The sequence below is a fragment of the Scyliorhinus torazame genome, chromosome 3 (genome assembly GCF_047496885.1).
Source record: "Scyliorhinus torazame isolate Kashiwa2021f chromosome 3, sScyTor2.1, whole genome shotgun sequence".
In the NCBI taxonomy this organism is placed as follows: Eukaryota; Metazoa; Chordata; class Chondrichthyes; order Carcharhiniformes; family Scyliorhinidae; genus Scyliorhinus; species Scyliorhinus torazame.
In genome coordinates this window covers 342,639,495-342,658,169 of record NC_092709.1, presented here as the reverse complement: position 1 = coordinate 342,658,169, position 18,675 = coordinate 342,639,495, and the positions used below count along the sequence as shown (strand labels likewise).

The 18,675-nt window shown below is 48.9% G+C and overlaps 1 protein-coding gene across 1 annotated transcript in view; it reads left to right on the top strand.

The window, feature by feature from the left end:
- Window positions 1–17,834, top strand: part of dok1b (docking protein 1b) — a 107,769-nt gene extending 89,935 nt beyond the window's left edge. The window contains exons 2-5 of the mRNA XM_072497727.1: window positions 4,639–4,941; window positions 9,193–9,277; window positions 10,536–10,708; window positions 15,739–17,834. Coding sequence (XP_072353828.1) covers window positions 4,639–4,941; window positions 9,193–9,277; window positions 10,536–10,708; window positions 15,739–16,944 — 1,767 coding nt within the window. The 3' untranslated portion in view covers window positions 16,945–17,834. The remainder of the gene's footprint in view (window positions 1–4,638; window positions 4,942–9,192; window positions 9,278–10,535; window positions 10,709–15,738) is intronic.
- The last annotated feature ends 841 nt before the right edge of the window (window positions 17,835–18,675 follow it).

Here is an 18,675-nt window from a genome sequence, read left to right as displayed (position 1 = left end):
TCTGACCCCATAAGTTCCTTGTAACTGTCCAAGACGAATTCTCCTACCCACCCTCTGGAAACTACCCTGTCCTGAATCCCCCTTAGCGGTAGGAGCGGGAAGATTGACACCTGTTTACGTAGGAAGTCTCGCTCCTGCAGATACCTGAATTCGTTTCCCCTCGCCAACCCAAACCTCTCCTCCAGCGCCCTCATACTCTGAAAACTCCCCTCTATAAACATATCCCCCATCCTCTCAATCCCTGCTCTCCGCCATATCCGGAACCCCCCCTTCCATACTTCCCGTGGTAAACCGGTGATTATTACAGATTGGGGACCAGACCAATGCTCCCTCTGTTCCCACATGCCTCCTCCATTGCCCCCAGACTCTCTGGGTCGCCACCACCATGGGGCTGTTGAAGTACCGTGCCGGCGGGAACGGCAGAGGCGCAGTTGAGTCGGTGCAGACTTAATGGGCCGAATGGCCAACTCCTGCATTGTAGGGATTCTGTGGTCCTATGGAATCAGATTTTCCCACTGCAACTAATGTAAAAGCTGCAGTTGGGTTCTGCAGGACCTACATGGGTTTTCTCCGGGGGCTCCGGTTTCCTCCCACATTCCAAAGTTGTGGCTGTTGAGTGGATTGGCCATGATAAATTGCTCCTTTAGTGTCTAAAAGGTTAGGTTGAATTTCTGGGTAGTGTCAGGGCGTGCGCCTAGGTCGGATGCAGACTCGATAGGCCGAATGGCCTCCTGCACTGTAGTGATTCTGTGAACATATAAAATCGAAGCAGGAGCAGCCCATTCGGCCCTTCGAGCCTGCTCCGCCAGTCATTATGTTCATGGTTGATCATTAAGTTTTTAAAACTATATAAATTTAGAGTCTCCAATTATTTTTTTCCAATTAAGGGGCAATTTAGCGTGGCCAATCCACCTACCCTGCACATCTGTGGGTTGTGGGGGCGAAACCCACGCAGACACTGGGAGAATGTGCAAACTCCACACGGACAGTGACCCAGAACCGGGATCGAACCTGGGACCTCGGCGCCGTGAGGCAGCAGGGCTAACCCACGCTGATCATTTAAAACCCTGATCCCACTTTCTCCCCCCCCTCCCAATAACCCTTTGCCCCATTAATCCCAAGAGCTGTATCTGATTCTTTTTGGCCTTAACAACGTGCAGGGATTGAGAGGATGGGGGATATGTTTATAGATTCACCACTGTCTGGGTGAAGAAATTTCTCCTCACCTCAGTCCTAAAAGGTTTACCCCTTATCCTCAAACTATGACCCTAGTTCTGGACTCCCCCGCTGTGATGAACGGTTACTGTAACACTGTACCCTTGTCATCATGTAAGGTGATGTCCCCTTTAAGACCGGGCTTGGAACCCTGGGAACTCCGCCTCTGGCTCCGCCCATCTGTGAGCCGTATATAAGGGGCCGCCTTGTGGGCAGTGCAGCAGTTAGTACACGTCTCGGCTCTAGCCTAGTTCTTAGTTTATTAAAGCCTTCTTTACTGTTTGCACTCTAAGCTTCGTTATTGAGGGTACCACACCCACCATGGGGAACATTCTTTCTGAATCTGCCCTGTCTAAAACTGTTAGAATTTTAAAGGTTTCTATGAGATCCCCTGATATTTCTCAGCAAAAAAACTCTAAAGCACTGTACCCTGTAAGTTGAAACATTTATATTCAGAAATTAAGTAACTTTTAAAATAACATAAATTAAAAAATATGAAAGAAATATGCAACTTCTACTAGTTGCCTAATCCCTGAATAGCCAACTCTGCAGCTTGTCATCTCTCCTGCTTACTGATCCTCTGCTTCTCTGCCTCTCATTGAGCCTCTGGCTTGCCGCTTCTCCTGCTTGTTGACCCTCCCCCAACCTTCCCCTCCGTGACCCTCACTACACCCACCATCCTGCTCGTCGCTCTTCCTGCTCGCCGACGCTCGTGACCCTTTTATCACTCACTGACCTCGCCTGCTCTCTCACTCTTGCAGTCACCGCTGATTGAGCCTACTGCACATGCTGCTCACCACACACCCTGATGACACGACCGTAGTGGATCGGATCTCAAACAACCATGAGTCAGAGTACAGGAGGGAGATGGGGAACCTAGCGGAGTGGTGTAACGACAACAATCTCTCCCTCAATGTCAGCAAAACTAAAGAGCTGGTCATTGGCTTATAGAACATACGGTGCAGAAGGAGGCCATTCGGCCCATCGAGTCTGCATGGACCCACTTAAGCCCTCACTTCCACTCTATCCCCGTAACCCAATGACCCCTCCTAACCTTTTTTTTGGACACTTAAGGGCAATTTAGCATGGCCAATCCACCTAACCTGCACGTCTTTGGATTGTGGGAAGAAACCGGAGCACCCGGAGGAAACCCACGCAAACACGGGGAGAATGTGCAGACTCCGCACAGACAGTGATCCAGCGGGGAATCGAACTTTGGACCCTGGCGCTGTGACGCCACATTGATAACCACTGTGCCACCGCGCTGCCCTTTTCAGGAAGCAAAGTACTGTACACACCCCTGCCTGCATCAATGGTGCCGAGGTGGAGATGGTTAACAGCTTCAAATTCCGAGGTGTGCACATCACCAACAATCTATCCTGGTCCACCCACATCAATACTACGACCCAGAAAGCACAACAGCCCCTATACGTCCTCAGGAAACGAAGGAAATTCGGCAGGTCCACAGATGCGCCATAGAAAGCATCCCATCTGGCTCCATCACAGCCTGGTATGGAAACTGTTTGGTCCAATACCATAAGAAACTTCAGAGAGTCGTGAACACAGCCCAGTCCATCATGCAACCCGGCTCCCATCCATTGACTCTGTCTACACCTCCCGCTGCCTTGGGAAAGCGGGCCCCATAATCTAACACCCCTCCCACCCGGGTTATTCTCTCTTCCAACCTCTTCCATCAGGCAGGAGATACAAAAGTCTGAGAACAAGGAGAGGTTCAAAAATAGCTTCTTCCCCACTCTTACCAGACTCCTGAATGACCCTCTTATGGACTGAACTGATCTCTTCACACATCTTCTCTACGGAGTCGTACTACACTCTGTGTGCTTCACCCAATGCCTTGTCTATGTATTTACTTTGTGTATTTATCGTATGTCCTATGTTTTTTCATGTATGGAATGATCTGTCTGGACTGAAGCAGAACGATACTTTTCACTATACCTCGGTACATGTGACAAATCCAAATCCCACTCGCCACCTCTCCCACTCGCAGCTTCTCTCTTCCGGAACCTTGCCGTGAGGGAGTGTTTTGGAAATGAGCAATGAGAGGCACCAAGAGTAGCTTCGGAGTGAAAGTACTTCCGAGTTGTGGAGGCAACCATAAGTGTGAGAGTTGGAGAGGGCACTCCAAAATGGCGTTAATCAGGTCAAGCGTGAATATGTTGGACACGGTATGAAACAACATTAAAACAAAACTCCCGGGAATACCAACACCTTTAACTGAAGAGCGATTTAGAACAGGGCAACATAAAACTGAAGACTTGCTATATGTACACTGTGCTGTTAGGTAGTGAGTTCCAGGATTTTATTGACCACCTTCGAGTTGCCTTGAATGGAGTAGCACGCTGGGACTAGTTCAGAAGGCAGTTGAGGGGCAGTCATGTAGGTGTGGGACTGAGTCCCATTGCCAGACAGGGCATGGATGGCAAAATCCATTTCCTAATTGAATTGGTAAACCAGTAGAAATATATTTTTATTACAAAGTTATGAAAATCTGTACTCAAATTGTCAAACTGCTATGGTCAGACTTGAACAGACATTCTTACGAGAGGCATCTGGATTATACGGCCAGTAACGCAATTGACATAGTAAATCTAGCCAAGGGGAGGAAAACCTCCTTTGCCTGGTGGTTCAGCGTCTTGTACAAAATGAATTTTGGGGAAACCAATCTCTTGTGAATGGCTTGTCCACAGCATTTCAAGTGATTGAATGGGACGTGGGTGTCACTGACTAGGCCAGCATTTGTTGGCTATCCCAAAATGCCCTTGAGAAGGCGATGGCCTTCTTGAATTGCTGCAGTCCATGTGATGTAGGTACACCCACAGTGCTATTAGAGAGGGAATTCCAGGATTTTGCCCCAGCGACAGTGACGGCGATATATTTCCAAGTTGGGGTGGTGAGAGACTTGGAGTGGAATCTCCAGGTGGTGGGATTCCCATGTACCTGCTGCTCTTGGTACATGGTAGTGGTCGGGGGTTCGGAAGGTGCTGTCTAAGGAACATTAGTGAGTTACTGCAGTGCACCTTGTAGCTGCTACACACGACTCCCACTGTACGTCGAGTGGGAGTGAATGTTTAAGATGATGCCTGGGGCGTCAATCAAGTGGGCTGTTTTGTCTCGGATGTCTTGCTGCAGCTGCACTCATCCAGGTAAGTGGAGAATATTCCATCAGACTTCTGACTTTCACTTTGTGGACAGGCTTTGGGAAGTCAGCAATGAGGAGTTACCTGCCGCAGAATTCCTAGCCTCTGACCTGCACTTGTAACCACAAAGTCTGACTTTGGAAGATGCAATTGGTTGGACCGGGTCCACCGCGAGCTGCTGGAGGAAGACATTTTCTACAATGAGGCCAAGCTGGCTTCCTTGTTTTCCATAATCCCTCACGTTCTTGTCCTGTTATTTTTGCAGAGACACTGGAAGAAGAATTGGTTTGTCTTGTATCCGGCTAGCCAGTATGGAATATCCCGGCTGGAATTCTATGACAGCAAGGATGGGGCCAACGTGTCCGAGAAACAGGCCACCAAAAAAATGGACAAAAAGATAATCCGGCTGTCTGACTGCATCAGCATCGCCCAATTACAGAATGAAGTGTGTCCGAAGGAGACCATGTCGGCTTTCACCATTGAAACTGAAGAGAAGCGGTACACCTTCGCTGCGGAGAAACAGACCAGCGCAGAATGGGTCGAAAAACTGTGCGAAACTGCATTCCCGGTGAGTCCAATGAATGTCACTGATGAGGAGATTTACCAGGAATGAAAATGATACATTAAATAAGGAGGCTTACGTGCCTGTACTAGCTGTAATGGTCGAGCTATCTAATTAATCGCACTTAATAATAATAATCTTTTATTGTCACAAGTATGAAGTTACTGTGAAAAGCCCTTAGTCGCTACATTCCGGCGCCTGTTCGGGTAAGCTGGTACGGGAATTGAACCTGTGCTGCTGGCCTTGTTCTGCATCATAAACCAGCTGTCTAGCCCACTTGAGCTAAACCAGCCCTACTTGCCTACTCTTTCTCCAAGGCTCCGTAATTTCTTTCCCTTTTGTTAACGGGCAGCACGGTAGCACAAGTGGATAACACTGTGGCTTCACAGCGCCAGGGTCCCAGGTTCGATTCCCCGCTGGGTCACTGTCTGTGCGGAGTCTGCACGTTCTCTCCGTGTCTGCGTGGGTTTCATCCGGGTGCTCCGGTTTCCTCCCACAATCCAAAGACTGGCAAGTTAGGTGGATTGGCCATGATAAATTGCCCTTCGTGACGAAAAAAAGTTAGATGGGGTTACGGGGATAGGGTGGAAGTGAGGGCTTAAGTGGGTCGGTGCAGACCCGATAGGCCGAGTGGCCTCCTTCTGCACTGTATGTTCTATGTACTATGTACCTTTTCAGTTCACTTTTGAATATTACTGTCGAGTCTGCTTTCCAGCACCCTTTCAGTCAGTGCAGTCCAGAACGTAACAAGTTGCCAATTCTAATTATTTTGATGTGTTGTTTCCAGTTCTTGCAATCTACATTTACTGGTAACCCAACCTTCCTGCTACTGGAAACCAGTTTCTCCTCTTTTTCATTCGATGGATGTGGGCTTTTCTGGCTAGGCCAGCATCCATTACCCATCCCTAATTGTCCTTATTTGTTCTGTCAAAACAATTCATGTTTTTGAGCGGTTCCATTAAATATCCTCCTAACCTCCTCTGTTCTAAGGAGACTGGACTCTGCATAGCCCATGAGCGGGCATGCAGACCCAGGGATAAGTACATTAATCAAGAGAACATAGAACATACAGTACAGAAGGAGGCCATTCGGCCCATCAAGTCTGCACCGATCCACTTAAGCCCTCACTTCCACCCTATCCCCGTAACCCAATAACCCCTCCCAACCTTTTTTGATACTAAGGGCAATTTAGCATGGCCAATCCACCTAACCTGCACGTCTTTGGACTGTGGGAGGAAACCGGAGCACCCGGAGGAATCCCACGCACACACTGGGAGAACGTGCAGACTCCGCACAGACAGTGACCCAGCGGGGAATCGAACCTGAGACCCTGGAGGAAGGGGAACTATTTTTTTAATGGTTTTCAAGTATCTAAGAAGGCTTTAAAAAAAAAAAAAAAATCATTCTTGAACTCTGGCTGGGTCAGCATATGTTGCCCATCCCTAATTGCCCTTGAACGGAGTGGCTTGCTCGGCCATTTTGGTGAGGGGGGGTGCAGTTAAGAGTCAACCACATCGCTGTGTGGGTCTGGAGTCACATGTAGGCCAGACCGGGTAAGGACGGCAGATTTCCTTCTCTGAAGGATATAAAATTTACAGTGCAGAAGGAGACCATTCAGCCCATCAGGTCTGCACAGGCCCTTGGAAAGAGCACCCTACTTAGGTCTACACCTCCACCCTATCCCCATAACCCAATAACCCCACCTCCCCTTTTTTGGAGACTTAAGGGCAATTTATTATGGCCAATCCACCTAACCTGCACATCTTTGGACCGTGGGAGGAAACCGGAGCACCCGGACGAAACCCACGCAGATACTGGGAGGACGTGCAGACTCCGCACAGACAGTGACCCAAGCCGGGAATCAAACCCGGGACCCTGGAGCTGTGAAGCAACTCTGCTAACCACAGTGCTACCGTGCTGCTCATATTAGTCATGGTGTGGAGATGCTGGCTTTGGACTGGGGTGAGCACAGTAAGAAGTTTTACAACACCAGGTTAAAGTCCAACAGGTTTGTTTCGATGTCACTAGCTAGAAGTTGTAAAACTTCTTACTGTGCTCATATCAGTGAAACAGATGGGTTTTTGTATGGTTTCATGGTCATCGTTATTAATTCCAGATTTTTATTGAATTCAAATTTCACCATCTGTCGTGGTGTGATTCGAACCTGGGACCACAGAGCAGTACCCTGGGTGTCTGGATTACTAGTCCAAAAACAATAGCACTACACCACGGCCTCCCCCCGGACATATGCTGTAGAACTGGCAATTGCAAGAACAGTTATACTGAAGTCTTTAAGATAGGGAAAATATAGACTGGAGCAAGGCATACATTCCCATTTTATTCATTCTCAGGATGACGGCACTTATCAACCCTGCACCAGAAGTAACTGGGGTGGAGTTGTAGTTGCATATAGGCTAAATGGGGTAAGAACAGCAGGTTTCTTTCACTAGAGACTGTCCTTGAACCGGCTGGGACTTTCTGGCAATTCAACAGCTTCGAGGCCTACCAGGGGCCCAATCGAACGGCCTCGTCGAGCTGGACTCTGAACAAGGCCGTTACATCTTGTGAGATTTGCGACACCCGGGACTCAAGATGTGCGATCTGGATCTTGCCCTCACTAGGCATGATCTAGATTTACATGTTCAAGTGAGCAGTTAGGCTCACTTACATATGTCTGTGCTGGATTCTCCCAAGGCCTGGGATCAAACACCATGGGTGCGATTCTCCGAAATGGAGACCGAGTGTTCGCGCCGTCGTGAACACTGTCGCGTTTCACGACGGCGCGAGACAGGCGTGGGCACTACCGATTCCCACAGGGGCCAGCACGGCGCTGGAACGGTTCACGCCGCTCCAGCCTCCCTTCCTGGCGCCAAATGGGCACCGTGCCAACCCGCGTATGCGCAGTTGGGCCGCGCCAACCTGCGAATACGCGGGAGACTCCCTCAGCGCGCCGGCCCTGACCCAACATGGCGTGGGGGGTTCAGGGGCCGGCCGCGTAATGAAATAGGGCCGGGGCTGGAGGGGCCGGCCCGCCGATCGGTGGATCCCGATCGCGGGCCAGACCCCATCGGAGGCCCCCCCCCGGGTGAAGGAGCGCTGTGCCCAGCCCCACAGGCCGCCCCCCCGACCCTACGCGCAGAGTTCCCGCCGGCAGCGACCAGGTGTGAACGGCGCCGGCGGGACTCTGCCGTTTCCGCGCGGCCGCTCGGCCCATCAAGGCCGGAGAATCGGCGGCCCGGCCGCGGACAGTGGCCGGCGACCGGCGCTGCACCAGCGCGTATGGTGCCGATTCTCCGCTCCTCGGAGAATCACCCGCCAGTGTCGGACGGCGCCGCGGGAAAAGATGGCGTAAATGGCGATTCTCCCATAGGGCGCGGCATTGGAGAATCGCGCCCCATGCCTGGGAGACCTTGCCATGGCGTCGTTTAGCACTGGTCCACACCCAATGACACCTGGGATAGTCTCCCAGGCCACCGGAGGCCTCCGGCACTGCCAACCTGACAATCCGAGTGCCTGGGTTCCAGATGGGCAGTGCCAAGATGCCTGGTTGGCACTTCCAGGCATCAGGCCTGGGGCTGCCCAGCCATGAGGTGGGGTGAGGGGTGGCTCACTGTGCAGGATCCAGAGATACATTTTTAAATGGCGCCCCAATCTCTTCCGGAAAATGTGTGGCCCCGGCGGGGCCATCTTCACCATGGCCCCCCAAAAAAACTAGAGCCCCGTCCGTTTGATAGTGGGGATCGTTCCCAGCACTGCAGGTGCCAAGAAACACCCCGCTAAACAGTCCCAAACCGGGACTGTTGTTTTTTTCCCCTGTTAAATCATGCCCCAGCTGGGCGGCACGATGGTGCAGTGGTTAGCATTGCTGCCTCACGGCGCCGAGGCCCTTGGTTCGATCGCCGGCCCCGGCTCACTCCGGATGGAGTTTGCACATTCTCCCCATGTCTGCGTGGGTTTCAGCCCCACAACCCAAAAGATGTGCAGGGTAGGTGGATTGGCCACGCTAAATTGCCCCCTAATTGGAAAAAAGTAATTGGGTACTCTAACTTTACAAAACAATCATGCCCCAACTTCTTTCAGTTCCAAATTTGTTAAACCTAAAAACAAATCTTGGTGTTGTGGGATTTGAATTCCCATTCTTTGGATTATTAATCCACGTGATTACTAGTCCAGTAACATTCTCACTACATCACCCAAAGATGATTCTGGGTGTCCGTTTGATGGTTTCTGATTTAAGGTTGTCTCTCTCGCTTTCAGACTTCCGTTGCTGATCCCTGTTGTGGCGCAAACTCAAAACCTCTGGAGATGGCAGAGAACAGTATCTACTATTCTCGATCAGAAGGTAAGCAGGGTGGTTTGGCTGGCATTTCACTGAAATATTGTGCCTCTATTCCTGCCAGCTGCATAAAGCTCTTCCAGTTGATAAATGTAGAACCCATAATGACGAACATTTGATTTCCAGTGATGTTCGAAGATTGAGTACCATCATGGCGCATCTGAAATTTTTTATATATTAAATTATCTATTTATAAGCACAGAAGTTGGCTATTCCACCCAACAGATTTATGTGACCATGCTCCACATGTGATTCCTTTTGCCATTCTCTCTCAAACTGCTCTTATTTAGCATCCCCTTGACTGCAGCCTCTTGTAGGAGGTGGTCATTGCCTGGCACTTGTGTGTCACGAATGTAAGTTGCCACTTGTCAGCCCAAGCCTGGATCTTGTCCAGGTCTTGCTGCATTTGGACAGGGACTGCTTTAGTATTGTGAATGGTCAGAGCGAATGGTGCTGAACATTGTGCAGCCACCTGCGAACATCCCCACCCCTGACCTTATGATGGAAGGAAGGTCATTGATGATGCAGCTGAAGATGGTTGGAGGTAGGAGAAGGTTCTTTACATGTTTAAAATAACGGGCGCGATCTACCGGCTGGACATTCTGGTCCCATGCTGGCACACGGGTTTCCTGGCGACAAGGGTGCAGTCACCAGGAAATTCCATTGACAACGACGGGGTCAGTAAATCCAGCTGGCGGGCCACTCCACCGTCAAAAAACACGCACAGGATGGCCGGTAAATCCAGCCCAACATTTCTAGTTTTCAATTGTATTTGCTCCAGAAATGAACCCCAATGCTTTGTTGGCTTTTAAAAATGTACTTGTTCACCTCTATTGCTACTGTTGGTGATTTAAGTATCTCCTTTAGCCCACCCATCTCTCTCTCTCTCTCTCTCTCTCTCTCTTTCCCTTTCTCTCTTCCTATCTCTCTCCTCTCTCTTTCTCCTTCCCTATCTCTCGATCTCTCCTTTCTCCTTCCATCACTCTCCTTCTCCTCTCTCCCTCCTTCCTTCTCTCACTCTCTCACTCTCTCTCCTTCCTTCCTTCCTTCCTTTCTTCCTTCTTTCCTTCCATCTTTCCTTCCATCTCTCTCTCTCCTTCCATTTCTCTCTCTCCTTCCATTTCTTTCTTCGTCTCTTTCTTTCTCTCTTCCTCCCTCCCTCTTCCTCTCTCTCCTCTCTCTCTCTCTCTCTCTCTCCTTCCCGTTTGCACCATGACACAATGACTCAATCTTGTGATTAAACAGCTATGATTTCCATTCACAGTGAACGAGTTCTGGGTTAACGTACAGAAGACTGAAGCCGCAGACAGGTGCGATCTCCAGGGGACATACACTCTCAAAGCAGACAAGGAGAGCCTCCTCCTGAAAGATACCAAAACCAATCAAGTTCTGTTCAACTGGCCATACAAACTTCTGCGGCGTTATGGCCGGGACAAGGTACACTTTGATATGATCAGCGGTGTCCAGTCAGGTATTTTTCAGATTAGCTGTGTGGTGTGAAGCCATGTAAAGAACCTCATCACCATGTTCCTGTTAGTGTGTCGATTGGCACAGCTCTTATTTTAATTGCTCCATTATTGGCGGCCATGCCTTCAACTGCTTGGGCCATAAGCTCTCAAATTCCTTCCCGAAACTTGTCAGCCTCACTTTTGTCTTTAATAGATAACACAAAGCAATAGGAGGAGACCACATGGCTGCTCGAATCCGCTCCACCATTCAATTTGATCATGGCTGAGCTTCTGCCTCAACTTCACTTTTTTCACCAGCTCCAGATATCTCCTGAGAGATCAAACATTTTAAACTATCTTGGCCTTTAACATATTCAATGATGGACCATCCACAACCCTCTGGGTGGAGAATTCTCAAGATTCACAGCTCTCTGAGTGAAAAAGTGAAAAGTCTTCCTCTCAGTCTCTACCCCTCCAGAATCTACCCCTCCAGAATCTACACAGTCACCTATGGCCGGAGTCGAACCCGGGCCCCTGCCGCTGTGGGGCAGCAGTGCTAACCATTGTCTGCACGGCAGCATAGTGCTTGGCACTGTGGCTTCGCGGCGCCAGGGTCCCGGATTCGATTCCTGCTTGGGTCACTGTCTGCGGGGAGTCTGCGCGTTCTCCTCGGGTGTGCGTGGGTTTCCTCCAGGTGCTCCAGTTTCCTCCGGGGATGTGCAGGTTGGGTGTATTGGCCATGCCAAATTGCCCTTGGCTTAGATGGGGTTGCAGAGTTACAGGGATAGGGTGGAGGTGTGGGGCTAAATAGGGTGCTCTTTCCGAGAGCCAGTACGGACTCGATGGGCCGAGTGGCCTCCTACTGCACTGTAAATTCTATGATTCTATGATACCCCTCCAGAATCTACCCCTCCAGAATCTACCCCTCCAGAATCTTGTATGTTTCAATGGAATCCCTTCCCAAGTCTTCTGCGAGAGGGTATAAACCCAATTTACTCTGTCTCTCATCATCTCTTCTCCCAGGAACCAATCTGGTGAACCTTTTCTGTCCCGAATCTAAAGCAAGTATATCTTTCCTTCGACATGGAGACCAAAACTGTGCCCAGTACTCCCAAGTTTGGTATTTACTTACTTATGATCTTCCTCTTTTACCAAGGTTTTGGTAATCTGACCTAACATGCCCTGACGTAGCTCTGTGTCAAATTTTATTCCAGTAAAACACTTTGAAGAATTGAACTATAATAATAATCATCTTTACTGTCACAAGTAGGCTTACATTAACACTGTAATGAAGTTACTGTGAAAAGGCCCTAGTCGCCCCATTCCGGCGCCTGTTCGGGTACACGGAGGGAGAATTCAGAATGTCCAGTTCACCTCACAGCACGTCTTTTGGGACTTGTGGGAGGAAACTGGAGCACCCGGAGGAAACCCACGCAGACGCAGAGAGAACATGCAGACTCCACACAGACAGTGACCCGAACCGGAATCGAACCTGGGACCCTGGCGCTGTGAAATGAAATGAAATGAAAAATGAAAATCGCTTATTGTCACAAGTAGGCTTCAATTAAGTTACTGTGAAAAGCCCCTAGTCGCCACATTCCGGCGCCTGTTCGGGGAGGCTGGTACGGGAATTGAACCGTGCTGCTGGCCTGCCTTGGTCTGCTTTAAAAGCCAGCGATTTAGCCTAGTGTGCTAAACCAGCCTCTGTGCAACAGTGCTAATCACTGTGCTACCATGCCGCCCATATTACAGAAATATCTGGTATGGGGAGAAAAGCCTGATTGACTGACTGTTAAAAATATTTGGTTACGCGCGCAGCAAGGTGGCGCAGTGCTGCCTCATGGCGGCGAGGCCCCAGGTTTGATCCCGGCCCCGGGTCACTGTTCATGTAGAGTTTGCACATTCTCCCCATGTCTACATGGGTCTCACCCCCACAAACCCAAAAGATGTGCAGGGTAGGTAGATTTGCCATGCTAAATGCACAGTAGCACAGTGGTTAGCACTGTTGCTTCACAGCGCCATGGTCCCAGGTTTGATTCCTGCTTGGGCCACTGTCTGTGCGGAGTCTGCATGTTCTCCCCGTGTCTGCGTGGGTCTCACCCCCCCACATCCCAAAGATGTACAGGGTAGGTAAATTGCCCCTTAATTGCGGGGTAATAAAGAGTTTGCAACCCTGCTTGAGCCTGTTCCACCAGTCAGCTAGATTATGGCTCAAGCATGCAGGGAATTGAGGAATTTATAGGAATGAATTGGATGAGAAAACAATTTTGCTGGAACTGATCCGGCAATCAGCAAAACCTTTATCCCAATCTGATTATTTGGGGAAAGTTTTTTTTCTAAATGTTACCATTGGACATGAGCCTGTGGCCACAAGGAACTGGGTTGAGACTGCCCCAAATCCAGTTCATGGAGGATGTTTGGAAAGGGAGAAATAGAGGTATAGAGAAACATGGTCCCAGGCATTCCAAAGTCAACTTTCCTCAAATGACCAAATTAATTTCTCTAGTTACTAAGCTTGCAATTAAAATCAGCACGGAAGCAGTGGTGTCGCCCATCTCGTTCGTTCTTTGAAAGAGCTATTCCCTTAGTCCCATTTACCCAGCCCCCGTCCTCTTGGTAATTATATTAAATCCGTGTTCTTCGGTAGTCAACCTCCTTAAGCGTCAAAGGTATTAAGCAAATTCTGATGCATTTAACTTGTAAATGCAATAGGAAGTTAGCTCGCAAAAAATACAGCTGTACAGGCCTAACCTTTAAATCACTTCACGTTATTCATGTACTTAGTTGGAAACTATTTAAAATACCACAGGGGCAGCATATTCACTCTCCACATTGGTTATCAACAAACTACTTTAAAGATTTTTGGTGCATCCTAAATATAATTTCATTGTGGTCGCAAGGCCGACAGCTACAGATAACCTCCTACTCTTTGTATCTCAACCCAACTGCAACATTGCACATTTGTTTTCCATTCCTCAGTGCAAGGCAACGTGAACTTTGACACAAGTGCGTCACCTGCTGCATTTATTTTTCCAACCCAATGTATTAAATTTCATTAAAGATTGCTGCATAGAGGAAGTGGCTCACCAGAGGAAATCTAGTTCAGAGACTCTTAACGTAGGCTCCACGTTTATGTTGTTCAGTACTGTTCACGAACAGGAGGTCCAACTGCATGGCAGACTGCTGTCTTGACTCCCATTTATTTCCTTGCGTAGTGTGCTAGTTTTGTTTTTAGCTGCACAGGACTTGCAGCAACTTTAGCCCAACTTTCTGCTCCACGTGAGTCACCTCCTGCTTCAGTCTTCTCCCACATGCACCTATCTAGCTTTGTCTTAAATGCTGTTCTCCTCAACTGCTGTTTTGTGGTGGTGAGTTCCATATTTTAACCAGAAGCAGTTTCTCCTTATTTCCTTCTTAGAATTATTCACAACTAACCCAATATTTATTGCCCCTGGTTTTGGTCTACTCCACTTGACAACATCATCTCTACCTCTAGCCGTGCGAATTTTAAAAGAGCTTTATCGTTTTTCATCATCTAGTTTATAACATAGATGTCTTTTAAGGGGAAGCTAGAAAATCAAGTAAGGGAGAAAGTGATGGAAGGACATGCAGATGGAAGGCTGCATGAAGAGAGGTGCGAGGAGAATCAAGTGCAGGATAAATAAACCAATAGATCATGGACATTGTGATTAGACTAGATTGTAATTTGATACATGATGTTTGCAGACTTGCACATACAGCATGATGACTGGGATTCAGTGCAAATGAGGTGTTGTTGCACTTTGTATATTATATGATTCGGCACCAGAATGCTGCCACTTGACTGTATGCCTACTTGAGTAATTGAAATCCATGGCATCCTCTTGTAGTGTAAAGTTATATCTAAGGAGAAAGTCCCAGAGGACCTTAAGTAAAAGCAGCCAAAACATTGGGCGGTGGTGCCACAGAGGGTAAGCACTATTGTTCGCCACTGCCTCTGCAGAGTTAGGTGGCGATGAATTGGCAGACGGACATTCAGTGGTCCCCTCCAATGAAGTCAATGCTGTGTTGTCACCAGGCTCTGATGGGGGAAAGCTGCAGCAGCAGTTCTCAGCCCGGGCCTTCTGCTCGAGGCTGCTGCCTTCAACCAGCAAGAATATGTCATTGCCGGGCTTGGTCCCAAAAGTGAAGCTTTGCTCCTCATAGTACCAGAGACTCTTCTTCCAACTTTGGGTGACTGTGCGGAGTCTGCACGTTCTCCCCGTGTCTGCGTGGGTTTCCTCCGGGTGCTCCGGTTTCCTCCCACAGTCCAAAGATGTGCAGGTTCGGTGGGGATATGGGGGTAGGGTGGGGGAGTGGGCCTAGGTAGGGTGCTCTTTCAGAGGTTCGGTGCAGACTCGATGGGCTGGACGGCCTCCTTCCGCACTGTAGGAATCCTTATGTTTTATTGCCACACAAGCTGAAGTGTGTATCAGCTATCGGGCAGAACACTGAATGACTTGCATGAGTCTCGAGCACATCGCGAGCATCGTGGTCTCAGCCACAGCTAAGCGCGTAACACTCTTGTCGCTTGTGTGTCAGAAGGTTACTGAGCCCTGAAATAGAGGCTCCCGCTTCAGTGCTGTACTGCAGACATGCTGCATTGTCAGGTACACTCTGTGTTGTTAAACTTCCCAGCAGCACCCTTGTGTGAATGTAAAAGATGCTGTGGCAATATTTAAAATAAAAGCAGGAGAGATTTCCCCAGTGCCCTAGCCAATCCATTAACCAACATCGCTTTTACAAGGAAAAATGATCTCGTTCCTATCCTGTTACTGTTTGCGGAATCTTGCTGCTCACGGATTTGCTGCACTGTTTCCAACATCTGTGACTGCACTTAAAATGTATAAAGCCCTTTGGGTTACCTGAGGTTGAGAAAGGCTATGGAAATGCCGGTTTATTCTTACTTTCGTTCTGACCTTTGATGTGATTTTTCCTTTCTTGCAGAAGTGATCCTGACCTTGAATGTCACCTTAATGGCAATTTTCCTTTTGCTCCCAGGTGATGTTTTCGTTTGAGGCTGGGCGCAGGTGCGGATCGGGCCCGGGGAACTTCACTTTCGAGACCAAGCACGGCAATGACATATTCTTGCTGGTGGAAGGCAGCATCCTGGAGCAGAAGGCCCAGGCTGAGAACTGCCGTCGCAGCTTTCCCCTATCAGAGCCGAGTGACAACACAGCCTTGACCTCGTCGGAACGGACCACTGAATGTCCGTCTGCCGAATCATCACCACCTAACTCTGCCGAGGCAGTGAACAATAGTAATGGCGGGACAATGGGAAACAAATCTGGTGTATCTGAAGGACTGACTGTTGCCAAGAAGGAGCAAGCCCTGCTGCGGGGCTCAGAGGAGAAAGACTTGTCCAAACTCCTCAAAACCCGTAGCCTGCCAGATCCCCCCACTGCAGGGCCACCAACACCACCGAGGTCTCCCAAACTGCCCATTCTAAACACAGATCCCACCTCCATCTACTCCGACCCCGTTGACGCCCTGACCCTCGGCACGTGCAACTCGGACTGCCTGTATGCTGATCCAGTCGACAGTGTCCCCAAGGCCTTGCAACCCAAAGCTCTGAGTGCCCAAGATCCAGCACAGCAAGGCTACAGGGATAGGAAAGCCCCGGGGCAGAGGGCAGAGCCTCTGTACGCAGACATTTACGAGCGGGTGAACTACGAGTTTTCCCGGGTGGCCGTCTGTCCTCGGTCAGAAGAGCACATCTATGATGAGCCGGAGGGAAGGGCGTTCCACCAATGCCCTGAAGGCAGGGCACCCCACCCCCTGCCTATGCCCACTGCCATCTATGACAAAGCCCAAGTGGGCGATCGGGCTGCTTGGAAACAAAAGGGTTTGGATTGCGTGGTCGGGCACGAGATCCCGTACGACCCCATCAAGGACGATTATTCAGTCCCACTTCCCTCGAGGGGAGGTGAGTCACCGGCTATCAAACCAAAAAAGCCCAAGCCCTTGACGGCACCAAAACCAACCAGCAGGCCGTTTGCGAAAGACAAGCGGTCGGATTTCCGGGAGATCGGGAAGGAGCTGATCAACTCCACGTCAGTGTGGCCAGCACTCAAAAGTAATTTCAATAGTTCAAATAACTGCATTTACAGCAAGGTTGTGAAGACCAGGAGACCAGAGAAGGAGGCATCAGTGGATGACTTCAACATTAACCAGGAATCTATTTACGAAGATCTTGGGAACCTTTGATGGGTTCTTTAGACGAGATGTGGTTCTTCGTCCACTTTGTGTTTTTGTTTTCCAAATACCACTCTTGCTGTCTCAAGCAGGGACAGAATGTTATTACCTCATCTTATGAACAACAAAAATTAAGTGATGATCATTATTTTTAGTATTTCCTTCTGTTCAGCTAAGCTGTGAAATGGAGATACACTGGCTGCAGTCCTAGAAAACGTTTCAAGGAATCAGGTACCAAAATTGTCACATTTATTGTTTGCTTGTTTTGGATATGTGAAAATAGCCCTGATTTGATTTTGACATGTTTTAGCTCAGTTCCTCTCTGGCTAGCAGTGCCAGGAAATGAGCGATCCACTCTTTTTTTTCTTGACCATCCATTGGGCCCACCCTCCCTCCTGCTTTTGTAACTGCACAGAATGGGTTCTCTATGTTTAGGAACCTCCTGCGCCGAAATTTAAAACCACCTGGATTGCAACACCCCACCTACCTTGAGGTGAGGTCACGGGTGGCTCAGATTGAGAAGTTGGGGAAGAAGAGGACAAGTGTGGGAGCCTCTTGCCAAAGATGGATGAGGGGACTGTGCCATCGAAACAGATGATGTGGCCCACATACAAAGTGGAACAGTTTGCAAATGGTGATGCGGAGCCTGGCAGGAACGCTTTTTCCATGAACTACCAAAGTGAGGGAGTTGTGTACTCAACCGAAACGTGCTGGGGAGTTTAAATTTGTGTATGAAAACGATTACCTGCTCACGACAGACTTTTTTTCTTTTGCCCGACATTTTTTTAAAGTCTTTTCTTTCCCTATTTTTAAGATTATTTTGTATTCCAGAGCCAAGTTTTGTTTTCTGTTATAATATCTATTGTGTGCATTGTACTATAAAAACGTATGGATTCATTTTTCTCTGCTTAGTCGGTGTGTTATTTTTTTTGTGATCCTGGTTCACTGTGTTGATTGCTCACTGAGGTAATGCAACGATTCTGTATTGGAGTACAAACGTGATATGGGAAAATGAAGGTTCAGTTTACATACAAACATACATTCCATTCCCACTGGCACTGTTAGAACATAAAACACAGAACATTACAGCGCAGTACTGGCCCTTCGGCCCTCGATGTTGCGCCGACCTGTGAAACCACTCTAAAGCCCATCTACACTATTCCCTTATTGTCCATATGTCTATCCAATGACCATTTGAATGTCCTTAGTGTTGGCGAGTCCACTACTGTTGCAGGCAGGGCATTCCACGCCCCTACCACTCTCTTGAGTAAAGAACCTACCTCTGACATCTGTCTTATATCTATCTCCCCTCAATTTAGAGGTATGTCCCCTCGTGCTCGACATCACCATCCGAGGAAAAAGGCTCTCACTGTCCACCCTAGCCAATCCTCTGATCATCTTGTATGCCTCAATTAAGTCACCTCTTAACCTTCTTCTCTCTAACGAAAACAGCCTCAAGTCCCTCAGCCTTTCCTCCTAAGATCTTCCCTCCATACCAGGCAACATTCTGGTAAATCTCCTCTGCACCCTTTCCAATGCTTCCACATCCTTCCTATAATGCGGCGACCAGAATTGCACGCAATACTCCAAATGCGGCCGCACCAGAGTGTTGTATAGCTGCAACATGACCTCATGGCTCCTAAACTCAATCCCTCTACCAATAAAAGCTAACACACCGTACGCCTTCTTAACAACCCTCTCAGCCTGGGTGGCAACTTTCAGGGATCTATGTACATGGACACG